At 32.4% G+C, this 15233-nt stretch overlaps 1 protein-coding gene across 4 annotated transcripts in view; it reads right to left on the bottom strand.

Annotated features, from left to right (window-relative positions):
• LOC115878779 (cell surface glycoprotein 1-like) overlaps positions 1 to 15233 on the bottom strand; it is a 253310-nt gene that overhangs the window by 175535 nt on the left and 62542 nt on the right. For 3 of the 4 annotated variants that reach the window (XM_030895378.1, XM_030895380.1, XM_030895377.1), the window contains one exon: positions 2796 to 3020. In XM_030895378.1, coding sequence (XP_030751238.1) covers positions 2796 to 2978 — 183 coding nt within the window. In that variant the 5' untranslated portion in view covers positions 2979 to 3020. Of the gene's footprint in view, positions 1 to 2795; positions 3021 to 4700; positions 4901 to 15233 lie in introns of those variants that run through there. The other variant, XM_030895379.1, reaches the window with a different exon arrangement.

Raw genomic sequence — 15233 nt, 5'->3', positions numbered from 1 at the left:
TCTTTAGTTCACAATAGTTCCCGACTAACACTGACATCCCCCTTGCTTGCTAATGCGTTTCGTTGTCAGTCAGAACTATTCACAGTATGATCTGTATAATTTTTATAATGTACGGAGATATAACGAGACGTGTAATTGTGTATGTTAAAAAAATATAGGTAAGTTTTATTGCAGATAAAAAAAATTAAAAAAAACTCAAATTAGAATTTAAAAAACTATATCACAAATCAATTGGAGCAAATATTACAAAAATTTTACGAACAATTGCATTTTTCCTCACTACAAGCTTTTTGTTTTTGTCCAAAAATTCAGAATATCTACTTCGTTTTATAAGATATTTCTTAATTTTAGGGACCTAAAGTGAAACATTCCCTTAAAATATTTAAAAAACAATCTAAAAATCATAAACAGTATCCACGACAATTTTCTGTGGTAATTAGGCCGCGCCGCGCCGGCTGTGGCAATAAACAACGCCGAATTCATCGTCGTCGCCTTGTATTATATCTCGGATCTGCCGACTGAATAGATTCCCGTGAACTAGTCTTTTAATAGTTCCTCTATATCCGGATCCGATAACATACGGCTGGCACTCCCCACGCCTGCCTAGCATCAATCGCGCTGGCTGATCCATACGTAAACTAGTTTTTTATTTAGTTCCTCTAGTTCCTTTAGGTCCGGATCCGATAACATACGGCATACGGCTGGCACTCCCCACTCCTGCCTAGCATCGACCGCGCTGGCCCGATCCGTTCATACGTAAACTAGTCTTTTATTTAGTTTAGTTCCTCTAGGTCCGGATCCGATAACGTACGGCTGGCACTCCCCACTCCTGCTTCTATCATCGGGCTACGCGCGCTAGCCGATCCGTCGCATATTATTCTATATCGGTCACATTCTCGATCCCGGAATAGGTCCTGAGGAACTAGTTCTTTGAGAAACCAGGAACTAGTTCCTTTCATTCCGGCGTCGGAATAGTTCATTGGAACTAGTTCGTTCACGAACTACACACCTCTAGTATTTGACGTCTTTTTCCGCAAAATAGTTCTTTACGAAAGCGATGTCCACCTCGTTCGACAAAAATTTGTGTTATCTGAGCGTAACTGTCAGTTTAGGGAATAAAAAGAAGTTGCTAGAAGTTCTGGCAAATACGGGTGGTCTAAACAGTTCAAATCGCGAATTTTTGCCATATTATGGCAATCGTATAGAGGTGAGACGGTGTTTTGTCCTTGTAGTATTTTGTTCGACAAGATAACAGAACCTAATTGTACTTGTGTATATTATTATGTATTGTAAAATCAAAGTTCAAAATATTCAAATTTTCGTGAAATCAATCAAGATTGCATTTTATATGTCAGTTTAAATGAACATCAGATTGTTAAGACAGAGTACTTTAAAGAAAGTTTAAAAGTACTAAATATTCAGTTGTTCTTGTTTAATTAAGTGAATTAACATCATTATCTTTCACCAAACTGGGACAACACAATAAGTGTTACTAATAGATATATTCACAAGGGGGCCATAAGTTTTGGAACATTGGAAACAGAACTATCTTGTTCCATTACCCGTACGTAATCTTATTATCCAAAGTGCTAAAACCAAACCGTTACTAACTCATGTAAATGGATCATTGTTAAGACACCCTGTTCATGTAAAATTAACTAAAACGCCGCATTGTCCACATCTACAATAATTAGTATATGATCATGATTTATTTATATTTAGAATTACCATTGCGTCGGAATTAGTATCCCCTATAAAATATGGCTCAAACACGTCTCTTTTTAGTTTTAAATCCACATTACCTCAAAAGATGCGGAGTCAAATGGTATTATAGTACCTGTGACATAAATCAGGATTGATTGACGTACTTATTCAGTTAGAATAGATAGAGAGAATTTTGTTTTACGTGAAATGACTATAATTTTTGATTTTTAATAGTACGCTCGCTATTTTTGCTTTTTGTGGTAGAAAATGACATCCTGAATAGACTGACATATCATAAGTCGACATTTGACATTGTCATTTAAAGAAAATAGTATTTTAAATTTCAATCTAGAGTGACACGGCTGTGTTAAAACCACTAATTTTTAATCAAGGAACCTTGGAAATATATGTCTGATAATCTAATATTTTTCGTGACGGTTCCTGCCCAGTTAAAAGATGCCCCAATCGTATTTTTAATCGTAGGTAACTCATTTTTTTCAAATGGAACAATGGTAGCTCATTAGCATATTTGAACTAAGAATGTTTGAAGAATAATTTGGTACCACATGCTGTGTATTTCGGATCAAATTGTCGTTATGAACACAGTCATTACAACACAGTCTCTAGATTGAAATTTAAAATACCTACTATCTTTATTTAAGTGCAAATGTCAAAAGTTGACATATAATATGTCATTATACTTATACTAAGAATGTTATTTTCTATCAAATAAAGTAAAAAAAATACCGAGGGGTTGTAATCATTTCCGTTAAAACAAAAAGTGAACGAAACCAATTGAATACGTCAATGAATCCTGATTTATGTCATTTACTAACCTACCAAATCTCGTTTTTCTATCTAAAAAAATAAGAAAGTGCTAGGGGTAAGACACTTTTGAAAAACACATCAATATAATTTTACTTTTTGTCATTTTACCTACAAAACGGATTCTTTGTCTGATCGACTAAAGTACAGAACTCTACAGCACGAAATTCGAGAATGGAGAATTCCCAAAATGCACTAAGTGCACTAAACGGTTCCTAAAATCACGCCAAAGCCAATACTTGTAAGAGTTCAAAGTACACACTTACCGCAAATTCGATTTCGTTGTGTAGGGTGCCGTTGGTGGTGATTTTCAGGTCCGGCTCGACGATTTTCTCCACTTTGCCGCCCTCTTCGCCGCCCTCCGCCGACGCCGCCGCCGCGACGCCCTCCTCGCCCTTCTTCGGCGTCGTCGTTATGTCCACCGAACGTTTCGAATGCCGCGCGCCCATTCTCACTGTCTGATATCGAGGTTTCGCTAATGTCTATCTAAACTGAAAGAAAAGGAAACGATATTAATAAACAAACAATGTCCAGACTCTTACTCCAGAAATATGATATATTATGATATACAGGGTGTTTCAAAAAATATGTGCTATCTCTGGTGGGATCATCTTTGTTTCGTAGCTACAGGGCGTTAAGATTTAATAATATTTCGATTTATTATAATTTTCTTTCAAGTACTTTTAGTGTCTCGAATGAAATTTTGAGGGTAAAAGTTATTATAAGTGCTACATATTTTAGTGCATATGGGTTGTTATCACTAGAATATTTTTCAAAAAATAAACATGTGCGACATTAACTTTTTTTCTTATGATATCAAAATTGTGTAGGCCGTTTAATGTCAATTAAAAGGTATCTCTTGCTATTTTGTCGAATTCGGCCTCCTTGATGAGATAAACGCAATTTCAAAAGTTTTAACATCCTGTAAGTCTAAAACTATACATTCCCATACCCATGTTTATGGGAAATTTTTTCATATTTTTTGATGAGGAATCAATGAGTACTTATTTAAATCTTTCGCAAGTTAAATTTTATAAAAGTTGATATTAGACTTGAATCAAGGCAAATTAATAACATCGCGTTTATCTCATCAAGGAGGCCGAAATCGACAAATATCAAGAGACAACTTTTAATCGGCATTACACTATTTCGGTAATAAGAGAAAAAAAGCCAGTGGCGTACATGCTTTTTTCAGAAAAATATTCCAGTGATAACCTCTATGGACGTCCATGGTAAATATGTCTACACTTTTTTAGCTTTAAAATATGTCGCATTTATAGTAACTTTTACCATCAAATTTGATTCGAAATGCTAAAACTACTTAAAAGAAAATTATAATAAATCGAAAACGTATTAAGACTTAAACACCCTGTAGCTACGAAACAAAGCAGAATCGCACCTATGTTGATACGAAAAATAAATCTTATTTTTACCCCACGACAGATGGCACATGTTTTTTGAAACACCCTGTATTATTTTTTTATATTTTATGTTTATGATGTAAAATAGCATAGAAGTTCGACTTATCAGAGGAAAATATTATTTGAGATTTCTCTTACAACAGTTACTCAGGCACATGTTTTCTGAAACACCCTGTATATGTATGCATATGAAAAATATGTTAAACAAAATTTTCTTAGAAAAATTATGATAATTCGTTTCTTAAAAACATTTTACCTATGAAACTTTTATGACTAAAATTGATTACACTTTCTTGGTTCTTGGTATTGTTAACAAAATATGTGCAATAAATGTATGTACTTAGTCCAAACCAAAAACAATTCATAACTCAGTAATATAAGTATAATAAAAATAAATAAATCTGCTAAAAATAAGTTTAATTCCAAAATTCTTGAGTTTTCAAAAAATAAATAATAACGCTTGTGCAAAAATATTAAGGTTACATAAATTCATTTTCACAGAATAAGCAAAATCGGTTCTGTATCAATAAAAAATGTTTGATTAACACTTTCAAAGAATTTAATATTACTAATTGCAGCGTAAGACAAAATCTATTACAAGCGTTTATTTTATCAATGCGATTAAACTGCGTGATTCATTTCAACGATTCCAGAACAAATAAATAGCAATAAAAGTTTGCGCTAAAAGGATTTGTCATCGAAAAACAACAAATAAAATGTTGATAAAACTTGTAAATAGCATAGATTTACCTTAATGTGTATGAAGGTACTTCTTTGTTTTAAAACATTCCAATAAATAAATCTAAAATATGTTCATTTACACCAGCCAACCTACAGCCTAGTAGGTAGTTTTAGGTTCACTCCAAGAGCCAATTTACAATGAGTTTGTTATAGAAATTTGTATAAAATTAGCGTCAATCAAAGTATTTGACGTACTTTAGCACAGAAAATTTAGTTCAATGACATATCGGTCAACCTGAAATTCATCAGGTGTTTTGAATTTTATTGTAGCCTGACAACACCTATAATTGAAATAGTCTAAATAAAAGTATTATATACAGGGTGTCCCAAAAACAAGTGCAAGTATTTTAAGGGATCGTAGACCTGGTCAAAAGAAACATATTTTCTCTTTACCATTTTTAAAATAAATTGAAAATAACCGAGTTATTTAACTTTGAAAATCTAAAAAAATAATGGCAACATTTTGAGAACCGCTGGCGATAACTGGCTATTAAGGACATTTCAGCTTATTCGACGCCCTGTGTTGCCAGATGGTCAGAAATAAATTGCAAAACTTCAGTATCCGAAGGGGCAAATATAATACCAAAGTTGTTTGATCAGACAAAAAGGAAATAGAAAACTTCTACAACATCAAAACAAAGATACTGATAGTAGATTGGGGTAACAACGGTGAATATTTTTTTTTCATTTTTTATCGCAAAACTATACGCTAAACTAAAATACACATACAGTTTACTTTCAATGATTTTTTACTTCAATTACTTGACTGCATGTTATTGACTTGTGTCTGGCCCCAGCAGGCAACTATTAAGCCCGACAAATCACGTTAGAGTTTTTGACAAACACAAATGAATTAACACCGTCCAAATAACCACGCTAACCAACCTGATTGGTCAAGCTTAGTAGTTGCCTGCTGGGGCTAGACACTTCTGTGTTATTGTAATAACTGCCAAAGCAACGGTCTCCATTTCTAACCAATTATTCTCATAAAGTTCAATTATATTATGTGAACCATTTAACTACTGATCTACAAAACACATCGAAAATCGCACACCACTTTGAATTCAGACTGTTTTTTTATTGAAATTACTATGGTGAGATTTATTTTTTCAGTATATGTTAGCTGAAAATAACTGTAAAAATGTTGTATGCGTAAAAATAATTAATGTTTTTCTTTTCTAGAATTATTATTAATAAACACTGATAAGATTAAGATATTAATACTCTTTATGTAGAAATTTAAAAATACAGTGAATACAAATACAATATGTTGAATATGGATAACGCAGGAGGTGGCAACACTGCAATGTTTAGATACGCCGTAAAGAAATTTCAGGTGAATAAACAAGTAGCACTAAAAAGTTTTTTTTTATTTCCCGGAAAATGTCAGAAGAATATAAAATTTTCATAGACGTGTTTCTTGAGTCGAAATATATTACCAGTTAAAATACTTATTTCTAAGACACCCTGTGTAGTAGGGGAGCCCGAGATGCAAAATAAAGATTTACTGAAGTGATGTGGGGACCTCTTGTAATGTAAAGAATTAGATGCTATAAAAAAAAGGATATAATGATGTATGTTCTTTTACTGAAAAAAGTAACAAAGGAACACTTGGACATTTCAGATATTAATAATGCATGCGCCCCACGTGTTAGTGATAACGGAGGGATATTAATCTGCCCATTTCTATCACACAAATGGGTAGAAAAAGAAAAAAAATATTCGAGCGGGTCAGATATTCAAATGATGGATGTTGAACCTTTAAGAAGCTCCTATTAAAAGGACAGTCGATTTGGATGCAGTCAAAACTCAAGGCAGATTTTTTAGAAATACATAGTTCTCAGCAACACACTTTATTGATGATTTTAGCTACTTCGGCTCATGTAAATCGACAGAATATGTTATTCCCGTGATTCTTAAGTGACTTCCTTCAATATTAGAAAAAAAAAAAATAACCGCGCTCAAAAATGTCCAGGTGGCTATTTTTTGGCACTTCGATACTCCCATTTACTTATGCCACCCTTAAACCGTCAGATTATTTAAATAGTCACCCGAGTATTTCTAACGATCATTTTTTTAACTACTCTGAATCTGATCGGCTGCCCTACACGCACGACCCTGTATAAAAGATTCATGTATGGGGGGTACTTAACACGGTGCAAGGTTTCTTTCCTCATGTTATTGGGGAGACTTGGACTCACCTACTATCAAATTTACGGTATAATTGACGACTACAAATACAACAAATTACGTGATAAATAGAATTTAGGACCATGATAATGTTTTCTTTTCCAAAAAACAATTAAAGTTGTTAATTGATTACTAATCCTACTAAAAACATTCAGGGTCCAACCGCAAAACAAATGTTAAATGTGAGTCACGATAAATGAAATAAACAATAAAAGAATAATGTAATTACATGGAGAATTTCAAACAACTTGTCTAGCAACGAGATAAAACAGTAAACGAATGTTTGAACTTGAAACTTCAACAACGATAGAACCTGTTTAAAATAGATAGGAGCACATTCTATGTGAATGCTGTAATAAAACTGAAACTTGTAATATAATTTAAACTCTAGACTGTTAAAAATAATCTACAAGTTAATTGGTGAAAAGAATATAATTATTAAATATAAATAATAAGGAAGTTTTTTATATGATGGGAAATTACATAAATCCCTTATTTTGGATAATATTTTCCAATCTTGGCAATGTCGCTTATCCAGTACCAATTGTTCCGTTACCCCCGATAAAAGAGTAGGCCTGATAGCTTATGCTTGACGTCATCAACCGAAGGCGATGGTTGGAACTCTTTATAGGTACACTCTGAGTATAAACTTTGATTGCAACGAACTTTTATGGTTATAAACAAGAAATTAAAAAAAAAATAGATCGGTATGTATAATTACATAGAGAAAATTATGATAATGTGTATCTTTATACCTAGTACTTGTTATAAGTATTTTTAAGGTACTGATTTTAGTCAATAACGAATGTCTCTGGAACAAAAAGTGTAAATGTCAAAAACGAAGCAGTTTTGTAAAGTAGGTACGCGTCTAGGACTTCAAAATGTTCTAAAGATCAATAGATCAATAGAGAAAAATCAATATTTTATTTTATTTTTCAAAAAAATTCATAGGAGACAAAGAAAGCTTAGTTAAAAATCGGAATACAACTAAAATATTCTTGTCGATAATTAATTTTATGTATAATCCACCAACACAAACCGTTTCATGGTATCTCTAACAGATCTTGACAAATTATTCTTGGTATCGACCCATAGCGGCATTCAAGACAACAAAAAAGCCGATTAACTAGCAAGATAAAGACCTTCGGAATTCTATCTAGGTCCAGAGCCAGTACTTGGAATATCCAAATAAGACCCGTAAAACACCGGATCAGGAAAAAGCAGAATGTCCACTACAGACACATAGCAAAGCTTTCATCCAAGGACCTAACCAAACCAAACCAAACTCTAAAACCACAAAAGAAGTGCTTATATACTTAGCAGGAATAAACAGGTCTCTTAACGAGACATATGACTGTCAATTGCTACCTGAACAAGCTCGAGGCAGTCTCTGCGACAAAGATCCTAAAATAGCATCCTGAGCACATAATATGTCAATGCCAGGCTCTGGATCGCAAGCAACACTGTCTATTTGGAAAAGCTAGGCACAAGCACAGAGCAGCGTCTTAATATTGAAAAAAAAAACATATCTTGATTAATTTGAGAAAACCTACAAAATTAATCAGCATTTTCCTTTTTAAATTTTAACAAAAAAATTAAAAGGTGTTTATACATAAATTAATAGCAAGATAAAAGCTAAATGTAACACTTAATAATTTTCACTGTTCTGTTACCAAGTTCTGTATTGTACGGCTTCTGTAAAAATTAAATGTAATCGACCATAAAAACGCGAACAAGGCAAACAATGTTATCCGAGAATAAAAGGGCTATTATTAAAGCCCGAAGAATGTTAATTTTCTTTTTGAAACTAATATGATAAGAAGAAACCGTCTTTTGTGTGTTGTTTTTAGCGTTGATAACCGTACCGTCGAGCCTTACTTGGCCTTTGGCCTCATTAGTTAAGTTCTCTTTTTATCATTGGGTCGCATTCTTTGCTGTTGTATGCGGGCGTTGCACATTTACACCATCGTCTTATTATAGTATGGAGCGGCATACCGACATTTTTTCGAATATACAAACAATTAATAAATAATAAGAACCGATCGACAGGACATTAACACCATGAATTAATGAATTAAGTGTCTCCCTGTTAACATGTCATATTCTAGCCACTTATACAGGGTGAGTTTCCTACGATGTTCTCTATGGGTATCTGGGAAACTACACTGGAAATGAGAGTCGGTTAAATGGGGAAAGAATTGCAGTTTTGTGGGGTCATAAATATGCACTTTTCTGATTTCTGAAAAAGTTCATGGCTTACTAGATATTTCGAAAAAAACAAATTTTTTGTTCCTAATTCCATTATAAGCTATTTTAGACAAAAAGTTTTCAGATAAAGGTTGTAGATAATCACATCCTTAAAGCGATCGTGTCCACCGTTTTTTTCTAAGGCCTGTCATTTTTGACTATGATACAAATATATGTTTTTTAAATAGAAACCATAGTTGGCCATGACTTCATAAAAAGCGCCATTTTTAAGCTTTTTAGCGATATCAGCTATAATATGTTTTCTTCGAAAAATTACGGAGTTATAGCCAATTCTTATCATTTTTAAACAATTTCACTTAGTTAGCCATGGAAACAAGTTTGTAAATTAAAATAAACAAAAATTGTAAATATGAATTTTTCAAATGAAGAAAAGCGTGTAGATACTCGCGCATCAATAGAGTGGTTCCAAAATGACTTTCATTATGACACACCACCCCCACCCCCCATAGTGAAAGAAATGTTAAAAATTATTTATCTCATAATTATGCAAGCGCAGGGATAGAAAGAGGTGGGCTAATTGCATGGGCCCCCTCGACCACCTAACCTATCCATTTTAGAATTTTTTATGCGGTATGGTTAACCATAGGTTTGCAAAAGAACTTATGAATTAAGAGGGGCACTCAAAGTGGCGGTACGAGAAAAGTTTAATTAAGTCGACCAGTCCTTCTGTGAGAATAGGTAGTAATTCAGTTTTAAAAAATGCAACTCACAAAACAATGGCGTTTTTTGAACATTTTCTAAAATAACTTAAAGTGTATGTATAGTTATCTTATTTTTTTAAGTTTTAGTTTGTGTAATGTAAATTGTAAAGGACCGTTTAGTAATAAATATTCTGACTTTTTATAAGTTATAAGTTATAAGTCATAACAGAATAAGAATACCATGCAATCTAAGTGAAATTAGTCAAGAAAGATAAGAATTGGCTATAACTAAATTTAACTTTTCTAACATGTCTTGAAAACCGTTCTCTAAAAAACGTAACATTCACCGGTCAACGTATCCTCGAAAATGTATGGCCAAGGAAAGTTGAACCAATAATCCTACACGCTTTCCTTCATTTGAAAAATTCATATTTACAATTTTTGTTTATTTTAATTTACTAAAGTTTGGATGTGACAGCTTCACATTTATGAGAGCAAAGACGATTAAACTTGTTTCAATGGCTAACTAAGTGAAATTGTTTAAAAATGATAAGAATTGGCTATAACTCTGTAATTTTTCAAAGAAAACATATTATAGCTGATATCGCTGAAAAACTTAAAAAATGGCGCTTTTTATGAAGTCATGACCAACTATGGTTTCCATTTAAAAAAACATATGTTTGTGTCATATGTCAAAAATGACAGGCTTTAGGAAAAAACGGAGGATACAATCTCATTAAGGATGTGATTATCTACAACTTTTATCTGAAAACATTTTGTCTAAAATAGCTTATAATAGAATTAGGGACAATTTTTAAAATAGCCGAAATTTGTTTTTTTCGAAATATCTAGTAAGCCATGAACTTTTTCAAAAATCTGAAAGGCGCATTTTTATGACCCCACAAAACTGCAATTCTTTCCCCATTTAACCGACTCTCTATCTCCAGTAGTTTCCGAGATACCCATAGGGAACATCGTAGGAAACTCACCCTGTATAGAACACTAGCTCGGGCTATATTCTCAATATTTTTTAATATAGAGAAATTATTTTAGGTAATATTAAGAATAATCGAATGATTTCATTCCTCGAGTATTGATCCTCGAGGATTCCAATAATCGGATGATCACCCTAGAATAATCGGTTATAAAATGTTATCGATCGATTATATTGTTATTGCTATTATAGTTGGGGATTGGAACCTTTGGTGTTACAGCAGCAAAATAAAACACTCAATACACCAAACACTTTACTTTTTTGCACTGGACGCGCGTTTCGCTAACTATGTTAGCTTCATCAGTAGATGGTTAAAACTGACTAACATGGTTAGCGAAACGCGCGCCCTGTGCAAAAGTAAAGTGTTTTGGTGTATTACGGTGAATTAGTGTTTTATTTTGCGATTATACTGTAATAAAAATAAATAATTACAAATTTTAAACAGGTTTGTAAATTTCATGAATAATTAAATACATCTTTAAACAGAAAAAAAATTAAATCAATATTACTTTAATACAAAACTAATATGTATAATATCGATATTTTTTTCTATATTAACAAACATATCAATTGAAATATGCAATTTGACAACGATGAAACTTATGTTAGCTTCAAATGATTCAGAATATAAAAAAGGCTCAGTAACATTAATATTTACTTATTGGAAATCGTTTGAGCGTTAACTTTAGATAAGTTTAAGAATATGCATTTTTGTCATGCTTAAAATATCATATCATAAAATATCATATGTATTAAATATCATTAAAACAATGTATATACTGCTATTACAAGCCATGTACAAAGTAGCAATGTTTCATACGCTTAGTATACGACCAAGAACATATTCTAAAAAAGAAATAGATAACCCTACAGCTCTATTTTTTAAATATACAGAAAAAAAGTGAAAAAATTAAAATATTAGCCAAAAATATACATATCATGTGCCTGTTTCTGCTGTCAAATTACATTAAAATATGATTTTACTAATTTCTATTTTCTAATATCTATTTTATTAAAGTCTAATCTCTGTTTTATTGGCCATCAATAAAAAATCCCACATAAAATGAATGAATATATTTCTTTTTACATCGCATTCTATGAACCAAAGTTAATACCAATTATCCAATATATTTATATCATGCGGGTTTTGTATTAACTGGAATAATCAAATAACAATGAAGAAAAAATTTATGGAAGACCATTTCACAGAAAATTATAATCTTTACCACAGTAGTTTCGAACACTACTTTTATCACTCAAAGTCACAGAAAATTATTTTGCCGCAGAGCGATAATGTGTAAAGTAAGCGTATATTAATATTAATCCAACTTATTACAAACTAAATTATTACAACAATTAAATTGAAGTTTATATTTTAATATTTGGTAAACGACCTAGGTTTATACAAATTACAATAAAAAAATATTTTTTTTTAATACTATTTACTTTTTGTCTTTTTTATTTCTTCTTCTTCTTCTTCTTTTAGAAGGCGTATCGCCTGTTTAGTTCCGGTTTCCTCCTCGTCTAAGCAACTCTTGCGAGGTTGACCAAACCAAACCAACGTTTAGGTGGTCGTCCAGTAGGTCTTCTGCCATGGGGTACGTTGTTGCGAATTATTATGGCCATTCTGTCGGGGCCCATTCTATTGACATGCTGGTTCCATTCTCTTCTTCTCTGCCTTATCCATCTGACAACGTCGTTTGTTTGGCACTTTTCTCTTATGTCTACATTTCTCTGTCTGTCCCTCAATGTGTATCCAGTTATCATTCTTAAGGTCTTCATTTCAGTAGTTCGTAGGATTCTCTTTGTTACTGATGTTTCAGCTCTGGTTTCCGCACCATATGTCATCACTGGTCGTATGCAGGTTTTGTATATTCTTGACTTACATTCTGTACTCAAATGTTTGTTTTTCCATATGGGATATTTAAGATGTCCTGATATTGCGGCAGCTTTATTGGCTTGTTTCCTTACTTCTTCTTCCAGGAATCCTGAGCTTGTAATTTTGCATCCGAGGTATTCGAATGACATTATCTGATCAATAGTTTTGTTTTTTATTACCAATTTGCACCGTAGAGGCTCCTTTGTAATGGTCATGCATTTGGTCTTATTTGTGGAAATTTGCATGTTAAGTTTTTCTGCCTGTCTGTTAAAAGCTTGTAGCATTCTTTGGAGGTCGTCCTCTGACTCTGCAATAAGTACTGCGTCATCGGCATAGCATAATATGTTTACTTTATGCATTCCCATTCGATATCCTAATCCAGTATTCTTGACGGTTTTTATTACTTGATCCATGATTGCGTTGAATAACAGAGGGCTGAGACTGTCGCCTTGGCGAATACCAGTTGTAGTTCGAAGATGCTGCGTTAAGGTAAAGTTTGTTCTTATTTGGGTTGTTGTGTTTGTGTTTTAAGTTCTGTGAGTTCTTTCGAGACATTACTGCTTTCCAAGATGGTGATGATGTCTTTTAGTTAGACTCTATCAAAGGCCTTTGTTAAATCTATAAAACATAGATAGGCTGGAGAGTTATATTCTAAGGATTTTTCAACTAGTTGCCTGAGTATGAATAGTGCATCGGTAGTTGATCGGTTTCTTCGGAATCCTTGTTGTTCCTCGCTTATTGGCACTATTGAGGAGATTTTGTCCGCAATGATCTTAGTCAGAAGTTTTAGCGAGGTGCTCAGTAATGTTATTCCTCTATAGTTTGCTGGGTCTGTTTTATCTCCCTTTTTAAAAATGGGTATTGTTATACTTTGTTTCCATTCTTTTTTATTTGATATATTAAATTGATATTGCCTATTAAGACAATTTTAAAGAATTCGGGAATTTTATAAGATTCTAATATTCCCAGTATCCCAAAATTACCAAGATCAAAAAATAATTGGAACTGATTAACTAGAATGGATTAGAGAGTTTTTACTTACAACTTACAATGAAAAAAGATAACTAATTCAAAAATATTCTGTGAACTAACATGATTTATAGAAACTGATTCACCACAGATGTGTTTCTTGGTCCAAAAGCCACAAAAAAAAGAAAATAAAAAAATATTTCTAGAAACATTTACTTTTTTCTATTTAAATCTTATTTTTTACAATTTTTTATATCAGTATATTTTAATACATAAATGACAGAAATGACAGAAATCAATTGTCATAAAAAGCGCTAAAACCTCTAAAAAAACTATCTTAACTTGAAACTTTTCTATACCTTGCTTTAAAAATTTATAAAAATTTTAATAATCCATGGGACCCCTTTAACTGGCAATGTTTAAAAGTTCAAAGATTTCAAAATTTTTAAATAAATAAAGCATTTGTAAAGGGTGAACCCTAAATAAGTGCAAATATTTTAGTAGTGCTATATTTCGACCCCAGAAACACGTATATGAGGATGAAAATGTATAGAGTATATTGCAAATTTTGTATTTTTCCAAAAAAAATATATATATTTTTTAAATTTATAGTTAATAAACATATCTTGATTATATGGCGACATAGGTTGTAGATTAGAAAGAAAACCCAGAAAAAATCCAGTGGTTCTCAAAATTTAAGCAATCATATTTTTCAAATTTTTAAAGTAAAATAAATCAGTTATTTAAAAAACGGTAAAGAGAAAATATATGTTTCTTTTATCGAGATCCAGCAGCCCCGGAAATATATACACTTACTTAAGACTCACCTTGTATAGTCCAAAAATCAGTAGGTGGCTTCTTAAAAAAATAAATATCTGGGTGCTTGTCAGATATAACACCCTCCGAATTTGGCATTTATTTATATATCAGTCGAAAGCATACACTTAAATAAGAATTTTAAGCAAAAAAAAATTGCGGATGAACCACAATTTATTGAAAAATAAATAAATTAAAAGTGCATTTTTAGGTTATGGTGAAGTTGTATAAGCGTGTAATTATTGTAAAATATGACGATTATGTGCATTTTTTATTAATATAAACGTCAGACTTAATCATTGAGAATCATTAATAAGTCATAAATCAAAAATAGAGTTGCTGATATCTTTTGTAATATTTGCCTGATCGATTTACTCTTTCGATTCGAACTTGCCGCCGGAGCCGTCTGTCACCATTTGTTGTTAAGGATGTAAGCTGTGTAAGCATTGTTGCCAAAGTTATTTCTTGTTTGTATGATACATAATACCGTATGATCGAAAAAAAACGGCGTCCATTTGGCTTGGAAATGACGATCGATGACATTCCCCATATAATTTTACATATAAAATGACAGCGATGTTCATTTCATAGCCATGGGCTGACGCCGTTTTTTCTCGATCATACGGTACGTTACATGATACAAAAAAAGAGTTGAAACCGAAAGAGTTTTGATTGCGTTGGTTTCAACCTTTTCGTGAGGGTGTTAATCTTTTGTTTTGTTTATTATTTTAATACGAATCTGATTGCTTTCACTTGATTTTACGTGCCGGTCGCCGGACGAACAA

Source organism: Sitophilus oryzae, unplaced genomic scaffold (genome assembly GCF_002938485.1).
Source record: "Sitophilus oryzae breed Bouriz unplaced genomic scaffold, Soryzae_2.0 scaffold_1525_pilon_pilon, whole genome shotgun sequence".
Classification (NCBI taxonomy): Eukaryota; Metazoa; Arthropoda; class Insecta; order Coleoptera; family Curculionidae; genus Sitophilus; species Sitophilus oryzae.
This window is presented reverse-complemented; position numbering and strand designations above follow the sequence as displayed.